General features: G+C 31.4%; 3 protein-coding genes, 1 long non-coding RNA gene and 1 other non-coding gene across 6 annotated transcripts; 2 read left to right on the forward strand and 3 right to left on the reverse strand.

Moving 5' to 3' along the window:
* Positions 1-1,278: 1,278 nt before the first annotated feature.
* On the reverse strand, positions 1,279-2,826 carry LOC100252516 (NAC domain-containing protein 83). Its single transcript, XM_010665480.3, has 4 exons — positions 2,396-2,826; positions 1,958-2,229; positions 1,767-1,857; positions 1,279-1,679 (listed from the first exon to the last, which is right to left on the reverse strand). The coding sequence occupies exons 1-4, from the start codon at positions 2,574-2,576 to the stop codon at positions 1,594-1,596; spliced, it is 630 nt and encodes a 209-aa protein (XP_010663782.1). The 5' UTR covers positions 2,577-2,826; the 3' UTR covers positions 1,279-1,593.
* On the forward strand, positions 2,697-8,806 carry LOC100257652 (uncharacterized). The gene is made up of 3 exons (XM_059734169.1): positions 2,697-2,759; positions 6,308-6,419; positions 8,289-8,806. The coding sequence occupies exons 1-3, from the start codon at positions 2,697-2,699 to the stop codon at positions 8,489-8,491; spliced, it is 378 nt and encodes a 125-aa protein (XP_059590152.1). The 3' UTR covers positions 8,492-8,806.
* A 480-nt stretch (positions 8,807-9,286) lies between these two features.
* On the reverse strand, positions 9,287-15,016 carry LOC100262775 (probable protein S-acyltransferase 7). 2 transcript variants are annotated; one of them, XM_002284216.4, is made up of 5 exons: positions 14,598-15,016; positions 13,349-13,531; positions 10,998-11,291; positions 10,444-10,677; positions 9,287-10,136 (listed from the first exon to the last, which is right to left on the reverse strand). In XM_002284216.4, the coding sequence occupies exons 1-5, from the start codon at positions 14,694-14,696 to the stop codon at positions 9,606-9,608; spliced, it is 1,341 nt and encodes a 446-aa protein (XP_002284252.1). In that variant the 5' UTR covers positions 14,697-15,016; the 3' UTR covers positions 9,287-9,605. The 2 variants fall into 2 exon arrangements, with proteins under 2 accessions (XP_002284252.1, XP_019082159.1); XM_019226614.2 differs by lacking the exon at positions 14,598-15,016 and adding an exon at positions 13,770-13,896.
* A 4,502-nt stretch (positions 15,017-19,518) lies between these two features.
* On the reverse strand, positions 19,519-19,590 carry TRNAQ-UUG (transfer RNA glutamine (anticodon UUG)). The gene has a single exon. It is a non-coding gene; the product is annotated as a tRNA-Gln (tRNA).
* Positions 19,591-23,777: 4,187 nt separating this feature from the next.
* On the forward strand, positions 23,778-26,147 carry LOC109124326 (uncharacterized). Its single transcript, XR_002032270.2, has 3 exons — positions 23,778-24,124; positions 25,410-25,494; positions 25,576-26,147. It is a non-coding gene; the product is annotated as an uncharacterized LOC109124326 (long non-coding RNA).
* Positions 26,148-26,403: the final 256 nt, after the last annotated feature.

The raw sequence follows: 26,403 nt of genomic DNA on the forward strand, positions 1-26,403 counted from the left end.
TTAAATTACTCGTTTTTAACACTAAATAACTAAATACAAGTTATGTAATATATAATGAAAAGCATATGATATTATAATATAGAATTAATCCAACCTAAAGCATAACATTGTTGAATTGTGAAGTCTGAATCAATTTTATTACGCTTCATTTGGAATGTCAAAGTCGAGATACCCGATCAACTCGCACGTGGGAGGTTGAAGGGGACAGAACCCTTTGGAGAAATATTTTCTATACCATGAGTGTTGAGTTTACCCCTATTATATATATTTAATCTTTTTATGTTTAGGTTTTTATTTTCTAAAGAGCTCAATCATATTCTCATTCTTTTGATTAGTGGATTGTTGAGTATTGGTGCACTCCATGAATGTAAGGACCATTATATCGTCAAACCAGTCTTTTATTTTTTTATTGTTTTCTACCCATGTGTATGTGTGATTTGATTAACAAACATATTCACCAGATGATACAAATATTTTAAGTGAAAATTTAAAAATATTCATAGTGGCACAACCTAAAACATCAAATCATGATCACATGATAATAACATTCAAAGTGGTGGGTTAGCTTAGGGACTAAATACAATTGTAAAATTATGCATATTCAATTCAATTTTAAAATTTTTATAACTTATAAACCGAATCAAAAATTTTTATTTAATTCTTCCCAAAATAAACCAATAAATTAAAATTTTGAAAAAAAATCAAAGGTTTTTTTCGTGGTTTTATTGACTTTTTCCTGTAGATTTCCCAATTTTATCAATAAATACAGAAAAATAAAGGAAAAATAAATAAATATTCCATTCCTTATTGAAAGATAAAAGATCAACTTTTAAATTGAATGGCATGCTTTTGAATGTGAATCTTGTTCCCCAATTTCCTTTACATAAAGAAGCTTCCTTTGAATCTTGAAAAGAAGAAAAATAATTGCATTTTTTTTTCTTCAATTTATTATTAGGGTTTTCTTCTTTGATTTTTCCTTGTGATCTTATCAGCATGTAACAGGTCATCAAAATGATTTTCACTTTTTCAAATCCCAACACAGAAACTCAAGGGAACCCAATTAATTTTTTGATGTTCTTTCTTATGATCATGTTGTGGACCACTTCCTCTACCCTAGATTTCTTTATTCAAAGTTTGAATTATCATTTTTCTCTGCTTTCTTCTCCTTTTTTTCCACTGTCTCCACATGTTCTTTGAAAAAATAAACTGCCTTTTAATATCAAAAGCTAAATATTTTAAGCTTTTTATGCGCTATAAGTCAACAAGGTTGAATGCATGTTAAGAAACTTAACCTAAATTCATACTAGAAGAATCATCTCCAGCTCATAGCTGCAAATTTTCTGGCTAACCAATCAGTTCTCACACCAATACTTTAATATCTCTCTTCTTTACAGATGTGATATATATCCTCTGGTTGAGAAATATAGCCTCGAGGCACACACTAGCTAAGGCACACAGAATGATCGCCAGTTCTTAATTCTCCATTAATGGAGCTCTTGCTTAAGAAGCTGTTGGTTTAGGAGAGGAGGTCGGCAGGAATGACAAGAAGAAGAAGAAGAGCTTTCATGGTGGGTTTGTCTTCTGAAGTAGAGATCAGTGGAAGAAATTGTAGCCAGCAGTACTACTGCTTTCTTCATGGTCTGATTCACTTGAAGAAATTTCTGTGATCCCACTGGAACCTGACAATGATGAAGAAGAAGATAAAATGACCAACTAGATATTAATCTAGACCCACGTTGGAAAAAACTGCATGTTTTTTTCCTTACATGACTCTGTGGCCTCATGATGTTCAGCCCCTGTTCTTCTCTTCAGAAATACGCGACACAGAACCCAGTCTTCCATTTGGATCGAAGAGCTCTGAGGGAAACAAAAAAGAATATATAGGGTTAGAAAAGAAGGATCAAATAGGTATATACATAGTATATCAAGGTTGAAGTCAATATCAATGGAGACAAACTGAGGGTGTGTTCTTTGTCTGTGGAGCTCCTGCAATGAGAAGACGATATTCATGCATGACCCAATCAGTCCTAGAATCATATGGAGGCTTCCCTCTATAGAAAACCAGTGTCTTCTTCATCCCCACCAGCTGACTATTCCTTGAAGATGTGATTTGTTTGTCTGTGCCACTCGCCTTCCAGTAACCAGAACTTGTTGCTCTATTGCTCCGGTTTCCAATCTGATACTTGGCTTCCTTGTTACTGAAAAAGTACTTCTCTTGCTCCAAATCACCTGAACTCAAAAAACCCATTTATCAGAACCATCCCACTACAAGGGATTAAGCTCAATATTCATCTGCATTAATGCAGTGCATGCAGCTAAGTAACATTCAAATTCGTATTTGACTATCAGTGAGACAAAGATCAATGGGGGTATAGTATATGTATTTTCCTCTAACCTGGCAAATCCCAAGGATCATACTTGCTGACATTAATCTCAGGAATGATTGAAGCAGGCAGCGGACGCGAAAAGACCTTGCATTTCAAGTACTGAAAAACAAGCTCTTCGTCTGTTGGCTGGAAGCGAAACCCAAGTGGCAATCTAATCACCCCGTCTCTAACAAAATTGAACTTTTCCATATCGATCAAATTAAGCTCTCTCTCTATATGTATTACTGAGCTTTAGTCAACTCAAACAATGTCTGCTGAGTTGGGGTAGACTAGTAGTGCATCAGAGGGGTATATATAGAGGATTTGGGAATGGGTTTTGGTCCTTTTGGAACACAAGAGGGACTGCGTTGTAATAGCCGCAAAGGCGTTGGTGTGAGTTGGGGGAGACTATAGATTCATGCATGGGGAAAGTTGAGACTACATGAGCTTTTACCTAAAGATTCTACTAGTAGATTAACATAAAGAAAGCTTAGGCTCACGGAAACTTTTATAGGGGAAACGTCGAATGCTGTTCAACTATTATTGTCTACCCCACTTTTGAAATTTTCAAGTAAGTACAGAACATAATATATAGATATATATTCAAATGAATATTTGCATGGAGGTGGGTATGCATTTTCTCAAACTAACATGATATATATATATGGATGATAATTAGTGGGCTTTGGAATGAAAGGGGAAACAAAAATGTCTTGCCAAGTCAAAGGGTTTGCTAGGAAAAAATAGTTTTCTAACATGCAAAACATGGAAAACAATTTTTTGAGAATTTGTTTTCTAAAAATAGTTTTTTTTTTAGAATATATAGGATGTTGTCAAGAGTATTTCTTGAAAAGTTTTGAATTATACCTAAGTCTATATTCTCTTTATGAAAAATAAGTTAAGAAACAAAATGTTGTTTTCAAAAAATTGTTGCCTAAAATAAGTCCAAATATTCTGATTTCTATTTTCTGTTTCTAACAGATATTCTAGTTGGGTTTCTAGATCAAACCCTGTGAATGAGGTCATCTAATGGCAATACTGGCCCACCCCAGTGTACTTTCAATAAAGAAGGATCCTCTTCTCCAGCACTTGAAAAAGTTGTTTGGCTTCAATCACTTTCCTTCCATATATACTATAAACATTTCTATTTTAAGTGAATGATTTTTTTTCCCATCTTTTTCATAGAAAATATGAGATAATAGTTTATACTTCAATGCTTTTCATAGTAAATTACTTGTCTAGTTGATGATCAGGGCCTTGTTTCCTGAGACATCTTCGCATCTAAGTAACTGCTCCAGTTTTTCGAATTTGAAGAAAGTAGGAAGGAACCAAGTTTTTTTGACCAATCCACTGAAGAAAACCCTACTGAGTTGAGTGCTTCAGCTGAGTTTTCCAACTGCAGAATGCCTATCAAAATAATGCTGTTTCCCTTCCTTTTAATCTGCTTTTGGATTTCTCCCATCTGCAACGTCCCTTTTATCTTTCATTAGTGACTTTTGATTATTTCAGTTAACAAATACATCTTTCCACATTGGCACATTGGATTTTGAAGGTATGACACATAAAGGCCAAAGACCCACCACCCCCTTTTTTTGTATGGGCAATCACTTCTTTTTCTTGTTCATCCTGAGGAACTTTTCTTAGTAGTGAAGTAGTTGCTTTGCTTTCTCAATGAGTCAATCTAATGGTGAATGAAAAAGGCAGTGCTGTAAGTTTGTTGCTTAAGAGAATAGCAACCAAAATTTAGTTCTTATCTGTCTACATCTCCTTTTAACTCGTGCCTTCATAGTATAGTAACACATGTGATCTAATACCTTTTTTTCCTCCCATAACCATTAAATTTTTTAATTAATTTTAATTATATTCGATAATTTTTCATATTTTTTATAGTAAATTCAAACTTAAAAAATTATTATTTTTAATATTTTTTTTCTTTTTTTAATACTTTCCGAAAACCAAAAAGAAAAAACTAAAGAAAAGTTATCATTACCAAAAGGGTGCTATTAAACTTTGTATGTAAATCATATCATATTAAAATAAAAAATAAAACCAAAATACAAAGAAAATCTAATTATAAAAATGGAATAAATGAATTACAACTCTAAAATAAGATTATTTTTATGGTATAGCATTTTTTATATTAGTTTGGATACCTCTGCATGGAACCAAAAAGCTACATTTTGCTTTTCAATTTAATTTTTAAGAAAAGATGGTTGTGCAAGAGTGAAAGAGACCCCGTTAATTATGGAGAAGAAACTGAGACTTTCCTTGTAATTATATACTTAACACCTACCACGTTCTTTCCTTTGTCTTTAGAGGGTTAATTTTTAATTTGTTTATGATAAAGAAAATTTACTTTATTGTGTGTACCCACCTCATCGTATTTATTTTGGGTATTTGTTTATGATAAAGAAAATTTATTAAATTAAAAGGTATATAGTATGTGTGTCTCTTTATATATAGGTCATGTTTGGTTTTTGAAAAGATGAAGAAAAATTGTAAGGAAAAAAAATAGAGAAAAAAAGTAAATAAAAAATAAAAAATTAAATCAATTAATTATTTTTATATTTTACTTAAAGTTTTTTTACTTATTTACCTCTTTTATATAAAAATTATATAATTTAAAAATATATAAATTTCTTAATAATTTTAATTATATTTGACTTTCTTTTATATTTTTCATAATAAAATCAAATATGATAAATCATCCTCCTTAACATTTTTTTCCTTTCCGATACTCTTTGAGAATCAAACTAGTCATAGTGTTTTAATTAGAATGGAAAAACTAGTTGAATATAGATATTTATGAAAATGTGACTTATTTTCACTTTTTCACTAAAAAAAAATTATAACATATTTTATTTTATATGAGAAAATTAATGAATTTAAATTATATTTATGACATTTTTGTAAAGAATGAAAACAGTTCATTTGGAAAAAAAAAAAAAAGAAATATCATATGAGTGAAAAATTATCAACTCAAACAACTCATTAATATAAGAAAATCATCTACAGACATAATCTCGTCATTTCAAAGATATATAAACTCTATTATGTACGATAACGATAAACCTTCTTTGTCCCAATATTAAAAAAGAAAATCTAGTCATAATAAAAATTTTATTTTAGAAAATATCATTTCTACATCAAATTTTTGCTTATTATATTGTATCTAGGGTTGTGCTCATTTTTCTTAGATCAATGATAATTTTTTTTATATTTTAAAATATTTTCACTTGCATTAATAAATAAAAGATTTAAAACATTGATTATGCTTTTATACAAAGAATAAAATTCTTAAACCAACCCCCAAAAAATAAAAATAAAAATAAAAAATAAAATTCAAGAGCCAATCATCCAAATCAAACAATCCTTCGATCATGGTTGATTTTTTTTATTTTTTATTTTTTGCATTTTGATATAATAATTTAATAAAAAATATAATTGTTTTAAAAAAATCTTTTCCTAAAAATACTCTCCAAAGGATATTTAGGGTAATTAGAAATTTTTAATTATTTATAATAGAAAACAATTTTCTAATTTTTAAAATATATTTGTTAAATTTTGGATTGAAAATAGTTTTTTGTGAATTTGTTGTTGAGAATATAAAAAAATTCATTACAAATTTAAGCTTTTTTTACATGAAAAATAATTGGAAATATGAAAAACAGGTCAAGAACAATGCACCATAATGCCTTCATGGAGAATGGTTCAAAAAAAAATTTGTTTCTAAAAACAATGTAAAAACTGTTCTAAAAAATTAGAACTATTTTTGGGTGTTTTTTGAAACATCGCCAAACACACCCCCATTCACGAAAGATCAACTATTTTTTAGTTTCTACGTATTCTCCCGTGTGATTTCAGTAGGCTCCAACCCACATTCTCTATCAGTTGGGCCACTCACTGTCGGCCCATTTTATCATTTAGCTTGGCCTGATTAGATTAGGGTTTTTGGAGATTTAGGGGTGAGAGGTTTTCCAGGAGAGTCAGTCAACACAATCAGCTTCTATGGATTCATCTCTGAACTCCGCCGAGCTCCAGCACTTTATCTCTGTAAGTTGCGCTCTCTTCTTTCCTTGTTTGGTTGCTGAGAAACCATGGGAAAATAAAAGAATTAAAATTCTGATTTTTCGTCTTATGGCATTTTGGTTTTTACTGCAAAACGCCCAAATTTCTGCTATTAAGCACAGTTGTGTGGATGCTTATATGAGATTCAGAATTTTCGTTTCTGTTCCTTCCTTTTCCCATTCTCCAAACAGATCATTTGTGTTTCTCCATTCAATTTCTGTTTTTAGTTTTAAATTTTTGGGTTTGCTTTTCTGCATTTAGTTTGTACCATTCATGAACTCTGATATGAATTCACTGTTATGTATGCGGGACAGCTTGTTGAGCCTTTTCTTTGCTGATCTTTGGTAATTTATTTATCTTTTTCAGTTCATAGAATAATGAAAGGGAAAATTCGTAAGAATGTAGGCTTTCTAGGCTTCAAAATTAAAATCTCTGCTTCTTGGCGAGTTCACATTGTATAAACAGCTGCTTTAGGGTGCGTTTGGTTGCGGGAATAGGAATAGAAAATCTCTGCTTCTTGGTCGGTTCATGTTGTATAAACAGCCATTTTAGGGTGCGTTTGGTATATGGAAAATAGTGATGGTAATCGGATGGGTATGGAGGTAAATCATAATAACACCTAGAAAAGAGAAATCAAAGTCCTGGTGAGAGTGAAATTTGGCCATGGCCCATTCTCCTTCTCTATTCCAGCATTCCAAACATGGCCTTACCTGGTTCATCCTTTGTTTTTCCTTTCTTGTTTTGTCTATACAAATTCAATTTCACTTTACTTAACAACAAGACCTTATCCCAACTTCAATTTCCCTTTTACAATTATTCATTTGATGAAAAGAGAAGAAGGGAATTGTTTCTTCTATCACATTCTCATGTCCATTTATCATTGTTTTCCTGTAAGTTTTGATCCATATAGGGAGAATCAGTCTGAACTCTACCAAATCTCACCCCTTCACTAAGACAAGAGTAGGTGTACTGATGTTTTCTCATTTTTTATGAAAATCATTTACTGAGATGGTTTACTCAGTTTTCAAAGTCCATTAGCTGCATTAGTGAAGATGCGGAGAAAAAACCTCATGACCAGTGTTATAACAGTATATATGTTAGAGCAGATTGACTGAACATGATGAGTAGTCAGTATCCAATGGTTGGGATAGTACCTTGATTGAATTGGTTTGTAAGTCTTCCAGTTATCATATGCAGTTCTTTTGATTCAAAGACCGACAATTTAGTTCATCTGGGCTCTAGCAATATTTTGAGGTGTTATAGAAAAGGTATCAAATATGTAGAACTGTTGATTGAAATTAATTAATTTTTTATTTGAATCCCTCGTCCTGGAATATTGGACTCAATTCCTTCCTTGGGAAGATTTGGATTTGCACAAGGGGACACTCAAGGGAACTCTGCAAAGCACACATAAGAAGAAAGAGGATGACAAACAGAGAGTTATAATCTTGATGATATTCTACATGGGACCATCTGTTCATCTGTACTGCCTCCTGCCTCCTGCAACCACACCTCTGTCCATATGTTTTTAAACTGTGATAACAACAACAAAGCCCGAGCAGGGTTTAGAACCATAACCATGCCCTAAATCCCAACCATCAAGTTCATGTCTTCAATCACATTACAAAATATCATATGTTTCCTCACTTCTCCCAACAATATGATTTCTCCATTCTCTTATCTCAATTGATGGTTATCACACCAAGCCTCCTACGAATGCATCCATTTTAAAATAGAATTGAGCGTCTACAAAATTCATACACCAACTTACTTGCCATGGATTAAATTTGTGACCATGGTTGGTATGGGATTAACAATACAATTCCTTTGATATTTATTCTGGCATATGTGCAGACTTGCTGCCTTTCACTAATAGTGTTATCCTGAATGACTCGTCACTGTGCAGCAAGAAAAGGAGAAGGCCATGGTTAACGAAATGGTGGCAAAGCTCACAACTGTATGCTGGGATAAATGCATCACTAGCACACCGGGCAGCAAGTTCAGCTCCAGCGAATCAACTTGTCTTTCCAACTGTGCTCAGCGCTATATGGATATGAGCCTCATAATCATGAAACGATTTCAATCAATGCAGTGAAGGTTGCAGAGCATCTACTGGATTTTCAGTTAATTTTTGGCTATATTTTGATGGTGCCATCATAAGTTCATTTTTGAATTAAATGTTTGTATTTTCTGGAATTAGCTGTATTGGCAGTTTCAGTAAACTTCTGCATTAGTTTCTCTCTTATGATGGTGAATCATGGATGCTTTTGATTCTACCTCAAAATTTTATTGTTAGGTCTTTTTATAATGGAATAACTTTGTTGCCAAGAGAGATAAACTTGAGATAGCTATAAATCAAGATTTCTCATGAACTCCCGAGCATTAGTGAAGTAGACACAAATTGAAAAATGGAGGTGAGTCTTACATCATATCACATTTGAAGCAACTCAAATGAATGCAATGATATTCCTATGAAAAATCTGTGGCAATCATAGAAAACTGTCTGATGCTATAGATTACAAACAAATATAACTAACAAACTAAGATGCAAATCGGGTAAAAATGAAGTATAAAATATAAAATTAAGGTAGAAACCAAATCAATTGAATCAAAATGAGATCAGCAAGTATAGGCATACTCCATGATTGGTGGTAAATTGGGAAGTTACAACCCCTAATTAGTGATACAATTCCAATGTCACTGAAAAGGTACCATTGAGTACCATAACCTTATTCCTAATATTTTGATAAAATCAAATCATTGATAATTTTTTTCTATCATGGGGCATGGTTCAAATAATTGTTTCAACCAATGCTTCACACAATCAAGGTGAAAAAGGTGAAAAGTAAAAATAAAGAAACTCATGATGGCACACATTCCTTCTTAAAAAAATACAAGAGCCCAAGAACCTCACATTCCACAAAAACAAATGCCACACTAATAACACACTGTAACATGAAGGATTGACTGCCTAGGAGCATCAATCCCCCAATCCACACCCCATTCCAAACCATCACTTCGTCTCTTTCCTTTCTAGAAAAAGAAAAAGGAAAAAAGAATAAGAAAAAGAAAAACTCTTTTTTGGCCTTTTTTTCTCCTTTTAGTTTTACAATGTAGAATTTATGGATTGTGCGGTTTTGGGCTGTAAGTTGGTACCGGCAGTAGGCTTTGTCAAGCTGCTTGTGCTGCCACCACTGACTCGCTGCTTGTGCTGCCACCACTGACTCGATTTGCGCTTCCAACTTCAGCTACCATTGCAATAACTTCAGGTGATATATCCCAGCTTCCACTTGCTCTTCCCCAGCTAGAACGCCTGTGATGCAAGGCACCAGGCCCCTCCGTGCCCTCTGCATGAAGTGCTCTGCTTGAATATGGGGACACATCAGTGAATTCCCCATCCTTGTCCACACCATCATCATTGCTGAGCTGTCTTTCATATTCACCTGCTTCTGCCGCAGCCTCATCCCAAAATGGCTTCCTCCCCATCTCTATGTCAGCTGCGTCTTTCCCCAGGATCGGACTAACAAAACCACCACCTACTGTCCGAGCTGGAATTTCAGGCTCCTTTGGCACTTTTGCCCTGAAATTATTCTTGGATGAAGGAATGCTGGTGCAGAATATCTCCATGAAGTTCTCAATCACCCCTTTGTTATATGGGTTGGCTCGCCGGTCATATCGGTATCTAAAATTTTCATATGTAGACTGCCAAACACATACAAGGAGAGCAATGTGTTACACCTCCAAGAAAACTTAGCTTGAGTGCATCAATGGAACTTCAGGAATTGACTTGTCACCATTTACAGCACTTTACATCATGGTACAAAGGGTATAACATTCATTTTACCAAAAAACTGGAACGGGGTTTTGCAGAAGATTCCCCTAATTATTGGGTAAATGATGTCTACCACCTAGATGCAGAGTACCCCAATAGGAGATTAGACAACCAGAGGGATGCTTAGGCAGAGGGAAACAATGATTGATCCTACCATGACTATGGAGAGTTTCTTACCTGGTTTGTACTGATGAGATACAAATGGAAGACAGAAAGCCCCCCCACAAACCATACTGCTACGAAAGTGTAAACTATTAGCACAATGGAGGCAGGAGTCTTGGCCATTGCTTTCCAAATTGTGGTTTCCTTGCCATCCATGATCCTCATGATGTAGACCCAGCAAAATCCAAATACATACACGCACAGAAGAGTTGTGGAGAAGACAAACATGAAGAAGAACCTGTAATTTCGCTGCACCAAGAATTAATGATAATTCATTGTGAGAGATGAGAAACATATATGGATAAACTTGAGGTAGTCTAGCAAGCCCTTCTAAATTTACCAGTAATTTTGACTGCTGGATAGTAATTACACAGAAATCACAAAAATGAATGCAACTTTTATCACAATAAATTTACTTTCTAGATCACAATAACCACCCTACCTAAACAAGGGAAGAAGAAATGGGAGAAATAAAGACAACAAATCTAGGTTCCCATAATGCAGTATTTGTCAATGGCATTAATTTACATTTAGAAAGCATGTGATACAGTTAAAAGAATGTTCATTACCAGTCCAATACATTGACCAACCCAAGGGCAGTGATGGTCAAATCGTTCCACACAATTATTGCATATTGAACAGTGTGAACAGCGAGGAGGTCTATAAAGCATGCAGGTATCGCAGTATTTGACCTTCACAGTTATTCCATTCACAACCACATCCTTCGTTCGAGGCAAACGCAACTGTGGAGTTTGGCCAGCCCCAACTTCAGTACCATCATAACCTTCTGGCTCTGGAGGGTGTGCATTGCGAGGTATTATGCCAGGATCTCTTCCAGAGGTTAGCAGAAGAAGAACTAAGATCTGGAAAACATACATCCGTCAGTTAAAAGCACAGTGGAAAAAATTTGTTGTTATCACTAGTTCTTCCATGATTAGAAAGGTGAAGGAAGTTTGGAACCCAACCTCAAAGCTAAACTGAAAGAATAATAAGTACTAGTTCTTCCATGATTAGAATGGTAAGGAAGTTTGGAATCCAACCTCAAAGCTAAATTGAAAGAATAATTTGTAACTTGTCCTTCTAAAGATAAAAGAAAGTGGTGCTACGAAGGCCTCCAACTATTGGCTACACCAGTATGATATTTTATTATGGTAGTCTTCAACTTCCATAAAGTTTAAAAAGTGCATGGAATAGGAAGAAATTTAGTAAATAACAATACCCCACATGAGCGCGACTGTAAAAAATTTTAACATAGAAGAATAGGTGTTCATGAGACATAGGTATACAGTACTTTTTGAAAAGAGGAAAGTGACTGTTACACAGGCTAGATCCTATAGGATGTGAGGACTGTCGTGTCCCTAAGAAAACTCTACTTCCATATTTGGTCACTTATATAGGATTTTGTCATGCCACATGCAATGTTCCTAATGGAGAATCAAAACAGAAAAATATTCCCACGTTTTCCATGGACCCAGTTTCGTATTAACTTGTAGACCCGATTTGTCTTTAAAAGGAATCAAGACTTGTGTCTTCAGAAAGAATAATCTAGTGCCAAGCTCATATGGAACTAGAGTTCTTTTAAAGACACAACAAGGACCATACAAGCAAGAGAAACACAACTCCATGTTTGATGAGATGTCGCAACACAACAAAATGGAAACTTTGAAAAGAGAATCCAACACACAAAGCAGAAGACACATCCTTCAAAGACAGAAGCAAACCTTCAAGGCTCAAACCCTACAAAAGTCCAATTATCCCCACAATTGGGGGAAGGAGGATAATGGTAGCCTCTAAATACCTTTAGAGTGTTAGCTCTTTTAAATGAAGAATCAACTTCTGGTTTGCTTCCCTCTTTCAACACCTAAAAAGGTCTGAAGTTCCCTGAATTCCCACATAGAATGACCATATCAACAGGGTACCAATTTCCCCACTTGATCCAATTGATCAGAACCTCAGCATCTCCTTCACTCAAGAAGCCTCTGAAACCTATTAAAAAGCTTCTTTCAACTCTTACAAAAATTGCTCTAACATCAGGCTCAATGGCAAAACCAACCCCCTTAAAGGCCTAGAGAAAATGGGCATACTGCACTTCATCGAGTCCTTAAAAAAATATCCAAAATTATGTGCATTTGAATTGGATTTCCAACAATAACTCATCAATAGATTAATTCCTTCTTTTATTGTAGGTTGCCAGGAAGAAGAGGCATCATCCGCATGATACAAGGTAAAACAAACTAAACCCAAACTGACATAATATAATACCCAAAAGAACAAATCCTTGATGATTCATGCCCATAATTAAAGCAAAAAAAAAGGCCATCCCAAAATTTGCCTCAAATCCCTCTCATAAAAAATCTTTTGTTTTTCTCCAACCAAACCACCCAAAAAATAAATAAATAAATAACAAGGATGGTACAGCTCCAAAAGAATCTCCTTCTAACAAACAATAAATGTAATTATTGACAATTTGACATGTCAACATTGTCCAAAGAGGCATCATTAAAGTTCTCTTACTCTTCATACTAATGCAAATGCAATACCCCAATGAACTAACCTGTTTTAGCAAAGCGAGGTTTTACATGGTTAGACAATTGGCAATTAAATGGTGTTTCTTTTTTTCTTTTTTTGATAGACAAATAAGATGATTATACTAAAAAGCACCAAAAGAAATAGCACCCCAAAGTACACAGGTCATATACAGTGGCCACCAACAGGCACCAATTGGAAACTAAATGTGAATTATGGAAGTTACAATATATGCATCAACAATCCCCTGCTGACCTTCAACTTGTTGGAAATCATTATTAGTTGCTAAATATAACCAAAAAATGTTGCTAAATATAAAACTTCATCAGGGAAGAAGGTGCTAAGATATAGAATATAGAAGAAAATTAGCAGGAGTTCAGAGAGTAGGGCTCACATATAATGTGAATGCGATTACAACAACCATTATTGATATTCCCAAGTGATGAGGAAAATCATCCATCAAATGTCTTGCAACAAATACACAGAACACAGCAACAGGGGCTACAATAAGGAATATGGTTAGTGCAAGAGATCTCACATCGGGTCCAAATATAAACCTCCCTTGAAGAAAAAATATCTGCACAACAGAACAACCAAAAAAGAGATTCAGAAAACTGAAACAAAAATAAAAGAATATATTCCATTCCAAAATCACCCCTTAGTAAAATTTACTAAAAAGCTTTCAAAAGTTAACCAAAATAACAGAACGGCTTGATCTCAAACAAGGGACATCCAAAAGCAATTTCCATATCATGCTTTTAGGAAAATTAGAGTAATTAACTCAAGCTTTGAATATTCAGCCTCAGATGCACAACCTCGATTAAAATTTTGTGCAAATGCAATCCCCATATCACACTTTCCACATGGATGGATATGCAATCTAACGAAATGCTAGTTATCACAGATTTACTGATTTTAGTCCCTCCTTTTTCTTCATTGAATAAACCAATTGCAGATATGGGTTCCTTATTTCAGAGAGAAAACCAAAGAAAAAACTTAAATAGGTAGAATCTTGCATGTGAAGCCAGATGACAATGACATAAAGTAAAATGTAACATCACTCAATAGTAAATTTCTGCATACCCAAATCCCCTTGAATAGCACACAGCTAAAGCGGTGTAGCAAAAAGCTTTGATTAGCAGAATCAGAATGACAGAAAGTACAAAGATAACAATCACTTGTTAACATCCGAATATCTATCAAATCATACACTATTTGAAGAGAAGTACGAATTTGGTGCAAAAGTTACATTTTCTACAAGCTAAATTGATTCCCTCATTTGCCAAATTGATTTCTAAAGATATCAGCGACTCCAATAAACAGACAGATTTCAAGCAACTAGAATTGAAGGCAAAACCTCCACTCTGTTAATCTCCCAATTCATAATTCTTCCCCCATCTCAAAAAACCCAAGCTTTACGACTACACACAACCTGAATTCAGTAAAGAAATGAAAGAAAATGGACAAAAGATCCCAAAAAATCAAAAACAAAAAACAAAGCACCTTAGAAATATCAACCTAATTTCATCGGAAAAATTTTCACATCAGTAGAACCCATCATACCTAAACTCCCGACATTAATCACAAAAGAAAAAAGAAAAAAAACCCTAAATTCTCCACCGAGAAAAGAGAGCAAAACTCACATTGCTGCCTTTCCATGCCTGATATTTCCGGAGCACGGCCGCGCCATCGCCCGCTCCGGCGTTCGGATCCGACCCGTTTGGCGGTGGAACCACGTACATCTCCCTCTCCCTCTCTCCCCCTCTCTCTCTTTGGAAACGAATTCAATATCCAAACGAGGCGGCCTAAACCCAATGGAAAAACAACAAAAAGCAAAGCAAGAGACACCTCTTTGAAGGCTTTGACTTTTCCCGCCAAGGACTCCGGAGAGTCAGTAACAACAACGTCGCTCTGCGGCAACCGCCGGCGCCCACCACCGAGCGACGATAATTGGACCAATTGCAGACAAAAGAACTGTCTTTTCTCAGAAAAAAGCGAGTCAAATCTCGAGTATGTGTATCATTCCACTTTCTTCTGATTCCTCCCGAAAAATTCAGAGTATACAACATGGGATTCTCTTCTATTGTCTTTCCATTTTTGATTTGACTGACGTGGCGGGCCCTCATTTGCCCTCCCAATAACTGCTAACTTTTTTTTTTTTAACCATTTATTTGAAACAATTTATAAAAATTATGAATTTATTTACTAAATTGTTTTTAAATTCGATGTAATTATTACTATAATTAAGGTTGTTTATGGTAGGTGACTACTAACAGAAATAATTAGGCAAATCTGTTTCGATTTAAACCTCCTTCAGCAACGATAGATAAACGTCACTCTATGATACCAAAAATTATTTTTTCCAATACAACATAAAAAATAGTTTTATTTACTTGTATTTTATTTTTGATCTTATTAATATTATTATTATTAATGACTTAAATTTCAGATTCAATGTATTATTAATTCACTATTTTAATATTTTTATATTTTATAAATATTGAATTGCAAGTGAAATTTATTTAAGAGTATGATTAAATCATTTTTTTGTGATTTAATTAAAGGGTGTATATTTGTGACTTGATTTGTTTCGTTAATATGGATATGGTACACCGTTATCAATTATTTTTGTTTTATTTAGATATTATTATTTAATTATTTAATTCAAATAAAGAATGATATGTTTGAAATATTAATTTGAACTTTAGATATTAAGGATGTGTTTCATAGTAATTCTATAAAATGTTAATAATATTTTTAATACTTTAATGATAAATTTTTTTAAGTATTATAAATATTAAACACGTTTCTTAAAATTATTATTAAACTGTCTTTAAATAAGATTTTTTTTTAAAAAAAATATTAATAGATAATTGGCATGTGCTATAAATTTAAATGTAATTTTAAATAAATTTAAACCCGCCTTATTTCTCCCACAGTATTTCCTACTTAGAAGTTTTCAAATTGGATTTGGACAATACTTTCTAAAATGCACACCCAAGAAGACAAGGAGAAAAGTGTTAGGTGTTGACTTGGAGGGCGTAGAAGAGTTCAATCTGAACTTTGGTCAAATAAAGCCAACTACTTTGTGAACAATTGGACATTATTGTTACACCATTGGCAATATTTTATATTTAATTAGAATAACTCAAAGACAAACCTTATCCTCCAACAAAGTCCACCAAAGTTCCTACTCTCATTAAATAAATTTGCAAAGAAAAGCTCATTATCAAGTATGATAATACATTATTCTTGATAATGATACTATGCACCAATATTTTTTTAAAACTAAAGGCTTGTGGTTTTGTTTTGGATTTTTTTTTTTTTTAGTTTTTACTTTTAGTTGAAGAAATAAAAATAAAAATAAAAATAATTATTTTTATTGTGTGACTATTTTTAATTTGGAAATTATACCTTAAAAATACTTTTATTAAAAATAAGGATAATTATGATATTTTAAAATTTTATATTAATTCAATGAAATTTTCTTTCCATCTTAGGATGGATCAAAAAGAAAATTTTCCTTTAAGTTTTCAAATATAAATAATTTTTATTATATAGTGTAAGTAGAAGTTTGAGAGTTTTATCTAATTATCTTTAAAAAGATATTTGATTTATGAAAAGTAATAAAAAAAGTTATAAATTTTTCGTGTTTAATTTTACTATGAAAAATACAAAAGAACTTAAAATATAATTCATTTACTGTTTCTTTCATTGTATTTTTTTATTTTATTTTATTTTATTTTTTTCTATTTTCTCTCAAAAATTTCAATAATCAAACATAACATAAAAGTTGGTTTTAACTTCCAAACACCATTTTTAGGATTTAAGAGATGTTACTTTCAAATTATACATCTTCTAATATTTTCAACTTTTAATTTTTTTAGAACTTCTTTTTATATTTTTAGGTTTGATTTAAAACGTGTTTGACAGTGATTTTCATAATTGTTTCTAATATTTTTAATACTTGAAAAATAAAAAATTTCAACGTTAGAAATATAAAAAACACTTCCCAAAATTATTATCAAACACACTTATAAAAATATTTCTAAGACTAATTTTTATTTTTATTTTTTAATTGTTAAGAGAGATTGTGTCACTTTGTAGTTATATACAGATGATATACTCTCTCCTCTAATTTAATATAATAAATTATTATTGACCTTCAATTGGGCTAAGTCCATGAAATTGGACACTGGAAGGGCATACTATTTACTTTAATTTTACAAAAATTGAATTGAGAGCAATCGCACCCTTTGAGTCATACATAGATGATGTGTTCTCTGCTTCACTTGGGCCTAAGTCCATGAAATTGGATATTGGGCCTAAGTCCATGAAATTGGACATTGGAATACTAATTAATTTTATTTTACAAGACTAACTTCATAGAGATAGGGGGAGGGAGAGAGGTGAGAGACAGCTGACAACGACAAATAATCAAGAGTGTTTCCTAATTCAAGTGAGAAAACCAGATGTTTTGATTAATTTAGCGAGGTTAAAAACTAGATATTATAATAAGTTTAAGGTTACATATTCCTGAAAATGATTAAAAATATGATTTTTCTCATATTTGGTTTTATCATAATTTTTTTTTTAAAAATCAAATATGGTTAAAATTACTTAAAAATTTATATGTTTTTAAATTAATTAATCTTATATAAAAAGTAAAAATAAATGAAATAAATTTAAGTAACATGTAAAATTATTTGGTATTTAATTATTTTTTTCTTTCTATTTTCTTTTTCAGGCACTTTCCCTTAAAAAAATTTTAAGGATCAAACATTAACTGAGAATTTAAATTTGTGATTAAAGTTTGAATTTACCAATTATGATTGTTGGGTATAATCATATCATTCTTTTAAGTACTTTAATAAAATGGGTGACCATCTTAGAATACATTTGTAAGGTATGGCGTTATAAGTGATATTAGATTTGATTTATTCTTATTAAAATTAATTAATTTTAAAATAAAATTATTAAGTCTTATAAAAAAAAATTTATATTAAAGCTAAATAAGTTATAAGTTCCGATCATAAGAGAAAGGATCGTTGAGGTATAATAATTAAGCCCAATGGATATGTCACTTAATTGATTACTGTTAAAATAAATCCATGAACATAAAAGTTTTAATTTTCTTTTATAAGACATAATTAGTCTTATGAAATGACCAAAATTCAATCTAAAAGTAATGGTAATTAATATGATTTTACAATATATTCATCCAAAGACTTAAAAGAGAGACAACTAAGGAATGATTTACCAAAACAAAGTTGAAGTCCATATTTGAAAAGAAAATATCATAAGACTAATTTTCATTTTTTATTTTTTATTAATTTAAAATTCATCCATTAACTTAAAAGCAATCATCTTCAAGCAACATCTTTATTGGAAAACCTTTTTTACCGATCATAAACTCTTTTAGCAAAATGATCAAAACATGTTCTCATGTTATCGCCTACTGCTACACTTAAATAAAATCTTTTTAAATTTTCAAAAGAGAATTCAAATATGGGCTATCATGTTTTGAGTAGTATGTTAGTCTTGACGAAGTTAAAATTATTACAAGAATTATGATTTGTTATATTATAAATTTATGTCTTATTTGATTGATGAGATATAACATATAATATAATAAGATGAAGGATTTTCTATTTTTTTTCTATGTTTGGTAATAAAATGGGATATGTTATTCCATCACATATCCTGTTGTCTTATTCTATGTTCAATCAAATACCAAATAAAATAAGTGGTGTAATATATTATCCATTTGATTTTTATATTTAATGTATCATGACTTTATTTTTTTTCATGAATTTTTTTTAATGTTGCTTATTTTTCAAAATAAAAAATTTTGGATTAAAAATAAATAAATGTTTAATTAAAAAATTTTAAAAAGTATTTATAATATATATCATTTTTAATATTTTAAAGATAAAAAATTTCAAGTGTTTTAAATATTATAAACGTTTTCTGAAATTTCGATCAAACGAATTCTGAATACAAATATGATATAATATATTTCATATTGTATATATCATCTTAGGATATGATGTTTATTGGATATAATATTCAATGAAAATGATATGATAAAATATACATCAAAATAACAGGATCTCACCTTCTCAAAATCTCAGTTGAATAGGACTAATTAATGTATGCGTGAATCCAAACAAGATCAATTAACATGTGAGTTTAAATAAACATGTGAGTGGATGTACAAAAGAAGAATCAACACATGGGCTTCTCAAAAGCCAAGTTGATTAACATATGAATGAATATAAATAAGAGAGCATCTCAAAAGCTAAGTTAAATAAAACCGATTAACACATGAATGAATATGAATAAGACCGATTAACACATGAACTAAGTCTGAATAGGACCAGTAACTTATGAGCTTTCTAGAAGTTAAGTCTTGTCAAATAAGGCCATTTAACATGTGAGCCAATTTAAACAAAATCCATAAACATGTGAGTGAATCCAAACAAGGCCCATTACTATATGAGCTTTGATAAAGCTAAAATTATTACATACAAGGGTTTTAAGGATCAGAAATTAATCAAAAAAAGGTCCTACCGGGAGTCGAACCCAGGTCGCTGGATTCAAAGTCCAGAGTGCTAACCACTACACCATAGAACCGTGACGGCACATCATGGGCAAATAAAATATATTTATACTGTATTTTATTTCTAAGTAAAATACATAGGGATTGATAAACTAAGATGATGAGCATAGACAGAGGCTAAATGCAACTGGGTACGTACGTGCCATAAAATGAATTAATTGAGCCAAAGATGATAGTATGCTTCCTAATATATTCTACAGTAGCTTAGCAAATGGGCCATGTATGCACCTTAATTTGTGGCACTCTATGGATAGACTTCTACTTTCACTATTTTAAAACTAATAAATATAAATTAATTTTCGATTATATTTTTAATTTTTATAAATATTAAATGTTTGGCAATTCTAATTAATGTTGTTAATTTCATTTATAAAAAAAAAGGTATAGGTGAATGTGAGTGTTAATTTCTCATTTTAAGATTGTCTTATAATATTTTGGAAAATGAAAAAAAATAACTTTATTTTATTTTATGTAATTTTCAAATTTTTAGTTGTTAAAACATAAATTGAATAACAAAAATGCCACCAAACGCAACCTAATTAGAGATTAATTATGAGGCATTTTTCTTATGAAGCCATGGCATTTGAAAAGGGAAAAGTCATGAAATTTCAGTTCTATAGGCTTTGAGAACAAGAAAGAGAATTATTCATGAGGAAATGGTTGTTCATTGTAAGAAAAACAAGGAAATTAGACTGAAAATATTAAGAGAAACTAATATTGCTGCGGTCTATAAAGTGGAATTCATGCATTCAGTAATGATTAATTACCCCGATAGCGTGAGGTAGAATTTCAAACCCTAGCTAGATTAACACCTAAGAAAACTTTTAGCTATAAACCCCGATATAAACCCTATGGCTATGTTTGGTTCTTATAAAATTTGAGGAAAAATGTGAGAAAAAGAAACTAGAGAAAAAAAAGTTTAAATTTAATAAATTATTTATATATTTTTTAAAATTCATTTTATTTATCTTTCTATTATATAAATATTAAATAATTTAAATATATAATTTATTTTGACAAATTTTAATTATATTTGATTTTTTTTGTATTTTTTATAATGAAACTAAATATAAAAAAATAATTTTCCTTTATATATATTTTTTCATTTTTTAATAATTTCCAAAAACCAAATATAGCCCAAGCGAATATGGTATTGGTGGGTAACACATCATAAAGAAGAGAATGAACTAAACTAGTAATTAGCTAGTAAAGAGAACTCCTACTTCCATTTTCTCGGAGAAAAATGAAAATTCTTATATTTTTTTGCATTTTGGTATTAATGGAGGGACTATATTAATCATGATTATTAGTATGCAAATTAATGTGCTAAAAAGAACTGAGATGGTCGTATATAACAACTTAATTATTTTCTTTGTCTTGGTTTCATCTTTACTTTAAGTGTATATACTTTCAATGTATATTTCATTCTCTATAGCTCATCCTTCAATAGTTGTATGTGAACAAAATTCTTCCAAAGGAGGAAAGTATTGGCTCGATTTGGTAATCTTCTTAGGTAGTGTTTATTTTTTTAACTTAATAATGAATGCAATTTGCTTTTAAACTTTAAATTATTTATTTTTTAATTTTTTTTCTACTTATTACTTATTTTTAAAGTTTTTTTTATTAAATGATAAAAATTAAAATATTTGACTTTTTCTTGAATATTAAAAATAATTTTTTGAAACAACCAAAATACAATCTTAACACAACCCTCATCCTATTAATATTTAATATTTAACAATAATAGAATAATAAAAAAATAAACAATATAATACTTAATTCTATTAAGTTGCACTTAAAGTTAAATTAATTCTATTTAGATTTAAATAATAATAATAAATAAAAAAACAAACATTACCTTAGTTTCCTGGATGTAGTTTATGTTTCATTCTTTGAGAATTTGAGAAAAAAATACAAGAGAAGGAAAATAGGGAAAAAATTAAAAAAAAAATAGAAAAAGGAAAAAGCGAAAAAGAAAAAAAAATTTAAGTTCAATAAATCATTTTTATATACTATTTCAACCTCATTTCACTTATATTAATTATTATATATATAAAATTAAATAATTTAAAAATATATAAATTCTCAATTACAAAATACATCTTCTATATGGCTAGCTAAGTGAATGATTAATTTGCATGACTTAAAAGAGTACATAGAGGGAGCCATGGTTTATAGCTAGCTAAAGAGAAGTGTTCACATGAGAGATGCCCAAGGGCTAGCTAGTTGCTCAACACTCTTTCACATTGGAATCAGGAGTCCCTGTGAACGAGCCTAGAAGTTGGATGGAAGTTTAGCGTGATCAAATGTGCCAAATTTGATCTCAATTAGGCCAACGTTTCAGAAAATTTATCCCACTAAATCATATGCAGTATTACAGTGAATCATGTTCTTCAAAATGATGGAATGCTTACAGATATTAGCAAGTCTATATATTAATTAACATGCATATTCTTACAGTTAGGTGATAAGAGTTTTTTCGTATTCTCATGACTAATTCTCTTGTCCTTCTGTCTTCTTGCAGCTTCAAAATGTTCAATGCCTACGTACCATTCTTCCCTTATACTATTTATATGCCATACATCGACATCGAAAATGCCTGGCTTTGTGACCCTTGTTTGAATGAGAAAGATTGATCTTAGCAAAAGAGATAGTCATGTTCTCGACTCACTGTCCATGGATTTTTGCCTATTTTTGGCTTTCTATGTAAAAATATAAGTTATGTTTGATAATTGTTTTTGAAGACTTTTTATGATATTTTATAAAACAAATGTATGTTTGGAAAAATATTTTAAACTCGTTTTCTTTATTTTTCAAAAACATTTTAAAAATAACTTTTACATCTAATATTTTATTTTTAATCATTTTTCATATTTATATAATTATTTTTTAAAATAACCTTTAAAAAAAATAAGAAAAAACAACTAAAAATAATTACAAGATGTTTTTTAAAAGCATCATATTTTTTAATTTTCTGATATCAAATATTTTTTTCAAAATAGATAATCGTTTTTGTTTATTAAACAAGCTCTCCCGGATTCATCACAAACACTCAAATTGTTTTAAAAGCTCATATGTTGGCAAAACATTTTCTTTAAAATGTGTATTATATTTTCTTTTATGTGAGGAAAATTGTTTCAGAAATTTAACCTTAATTTTTATTTAGCCAAAAAATAAACACCACCAAAGTATTTGACTCTTCTATTTAGCTAAAAGTAATTTGTTGATATTAATCAATATAATTAAAGTGAACTTATTTTCAATAAGTTTAATTTAATTATATTGGTTGACATCAATGAATTACTTTTAGCTGGATAAAAAAAGTCAAATATTTTGGGTTTTTCTATTTAGTAAAAAAAAAACAAACTAAGATTATCTTTAATTGCTTTATTCTCTTTGTGACCTTTGTATTCTAGAAACATCCATCACCTGCTAAGGTCAATGAAAGATTGAGATCATTGTAGGTGACCTTCAAAATCTTTGATAGAGGGTACGATCTACATTGTCGTGTACATTGTTCATGCACCAAACAAATCTATGGCACCACTTAAAAAAACCTTGCCCTTGAACCTATGCTTTGTCATTCTCATAAAATTAATCTTTGTTTAATGAAGTTTTGTCTGGAACTCAACTCACAGATACCGAATTTGAAGGTACTACTTTTTGTAGAATATTGGGGTGTTTTATGCTCAATTCTTCTTTTGACCTACTTTTTTTTGCAAAAGGATTACACTGGGTCAAATTGTTTGGATGGGTTTGTGTTCTTCTACCTATGAGTGTATTTACAGCAACTTAATTAACTAAGTATAACTATGGTGAGCTTGCCATATATTTGTCTTACCCTTTTCATTTATGCCATAAAATGTTAAGAAAACACGTTTCAACACTATTACAAAAACTTAAAATCATGACGTTTTATTCCATGTCGCTTTTATAAAGCGTCATTACTTAGCCTACAATGGTGTATACCATGGCATTTATTAGAAACGTCCTTATTTAGTATAATTTTTTTAATTCTATGGCGCGTATGAGTAATACTAGTAGACAATGGCGCTTATTGAGAGCGTCCTAATTTTATTATTCAATTTTGGTGCTTTACTGGAGTGTCATTGATTTATGGTTATATATATATTCTCTTAAAAATATTTGCCCCTTCCACGATACCCATATAACATTCTCTCCACCATTTGTTGCGAACCCTAACAAGTGTGGAGCATCTGAAACCTTAAGCCTCAAATCCTTCTTTGTTGAAAATTCTAACCTTTACTCTATTTTGAAAACCCTAAGCCTTTGTTTTCCGTCAAAAACCTTAAGCCTTCACTCTCCATGAAAAACCCTTGGAAGATTACCATATACCCGCCTTGACCCACAATTTTTCTTCACTTGCTGGCAATAGAATCTCATAGATTTGAACAATAACGAAATCAGTAGTATAATGAGAGGCAATTGCAGAGGGATACATCGCATCATAAAAAAACGAGGTGTGCTTTGTTAGAAAACAGAGCAATTTGGCCTTATCATCTATGAAGCAACCAAGAGTGGATTGAGGTATGGAGGGTTTTGTTTTATGATCAAAGTTAGATTTTTTTTTTTTATATGTTATCAAGATATTCAATGTGGTGTTTTTGGTTTGGAGGTTCATATAGTCGGGATTAGAGGATTGGATACTCAATGTTTGTTTCATGGGAAAGAAAAATCTGCTTGTTTCTTGGGAATAAAAGTGTAGGGCACCAAAAAGATAAAAAAAAAAAAAAAAGTTCTAGGGGATTTAAAAAACCAATAAAAATATGCTAAAAATTCAAATAGTCGATTTTCTAGGGCACCAAACAACTCGTAGTCGAAACCGTAACCTACCATCATATCACTTGGTTTGTTCAACGAGCTTGGAAGCGAAGAGGAGGTCGTGTTGTTCTGCGGAAGAAGCCATGGGGAAGATTTGGAATTCAAAGATGAGGGTTTGTAGAGAATGGGGGGTTTAATTGGACTTATTTATAGATTTAGTTATCAGATTGTTCGATGGAGATCCACATTGATAGTGGCACAGAATCTTCGGAATAAGATATGAGAATGGATTGATTGGATCCAATTAGAAAACAGACGTTACCCTTTACAAATTCAATTTCGTATTTAATTCAAATTTGGAGCCTGTTGAAATAATGTTTTAAAATAATAAAAAATAACGTTTTAAAAAAGGAATTTTAATTAAATCTATAACTTTTTAAGGAAATTATTTTAATTAAGAAACATAAAATATTTTCATAAATTTCAAATAAAGTTAGAGGTATGTTGCCAAATACATCAGTCCCAATATTCAATTACATTGTTTGAGATGTTCTGTAACTCACATGATTGGTTCATTGAGGAAAATCCAACCCACAAGCATAATCAAAGCCAAATATAGGAATCCGAATACAACTAGAAATTTTTTCAAAAGTTTGATGAATTTTCATGGCAACCAAACAAGGCACAAAAGTATCTCAACCTGCATTAGAATTTTTTTGCAGTAAGGAGACTATTGTTCCTCTCTAACTTCTTCCAACACTGATGTTTCCTACACTGGCACTATCTCTTCTTTTTCCAACCCACCATCCCTTCTTCTCCTTCTTCTTCATTCTTCCCAACATCATGTAGAAATGGGAAGTCACTTGCGAAATTCAATAAGTGGACCAATCAATAATGATCTTCTTTTTGTTTTTGGTGATGATAAGAGTGTGTATCTTGTAATTCTTGTTCCTTAAGTTTAGTATAAGAAGATTGCCATGTGTATGCATGTTTTACTGTCATGGAGGTTTATTATTAAATGATACTCATGGTTTGATCCTTTTCTTCCTAGGTTTCTTATCCATGATCCAGATCTGCAGTATTAAAGCACTAAATAGCTAGAGGTTTGCAGTATTAAACCTCATAGATCGTCATAGGTTTGTAGTATTAAAGCACTAGATAGCCAATGTTAAGGTATTATAGATTGGTTTTTCTAACTGTCTTGGTCATTCTTATAGGTGAAAACACATCCTTTTTTCAAGGGAGTTAACTGGGACACCCTTGCATTACAAAAGGTAGGAACATGCTCTTCTTCTTGATCTTTATGAAGAACACAATTCTTATGCTTGCAATTATGGTGTACACGAATCACATGCCCTGCCTTCATGCCACTTGTTCGTTGTTTCATTCATTGTTGCACCATGAGATTTTATTTCATAGATGAATAGCACTTGGAAGAGCAATCATGAGATTTTATTTCATAGATGAATAACGCTTGGAAGAAGCAATTTTGTGTTTTGCATTCTTTATTTATTATTCAGAATGGGGCTTATGCTTTGAGGTTGGGACAAAAATCTTATGACTGTAAAGTATTATTTCTTTTAGTAAAACTTATGCTGACATGATTCGTAAACAACTGATACCATTAATAGGAGCAACTTATGTAATGGATTTCTTTTTAATTGTGAAGAATGAGTAGTGAGGCAAGAGATAGAAGCTATTTGGAACCTGAGGCTAGGGGTGATGGGATTTGTATGAGATTTAGAAGAATCATATTGAAAAAAGAGAGTAAGGTGGCGTTGGGAAAGTGACTGAGGAGGCAGTTGAACAGGAATGCCAAACAGGGAAAAAACATTGACTACTAAGGAACTAAGGTCTAAAATACTGTTTGAGAGGCTCACGTGGAGAAGGAGCTCTTGTTTCAAAACAACACTACAGTCACGTAGTCCAATTCTCACAGAAACAAGACAAAATAGTACTTCATCAAAAGAATAGTGTGAAGGCCTTGGGAGGTGGAAAGAAAAAGCACTCATCATCACTCCTCACTCTCTCGAATTTGGGGTCAA

The sequence above is a fragment of the Vitis vinifera genome, chromosome 17 (genome assembly GCF_030704535.1).
Source record: "Vitis vinifera cultivar Pinot Noir 40024 chromosome 17, ASM3070453v1".
Classification (NCBI taxonomy): Eukaryota; Viridiplantae; Streptophyta; class Magnoliopsida; order Vitales; family Vitaceae; genus Vitis; species Vitis vinifera.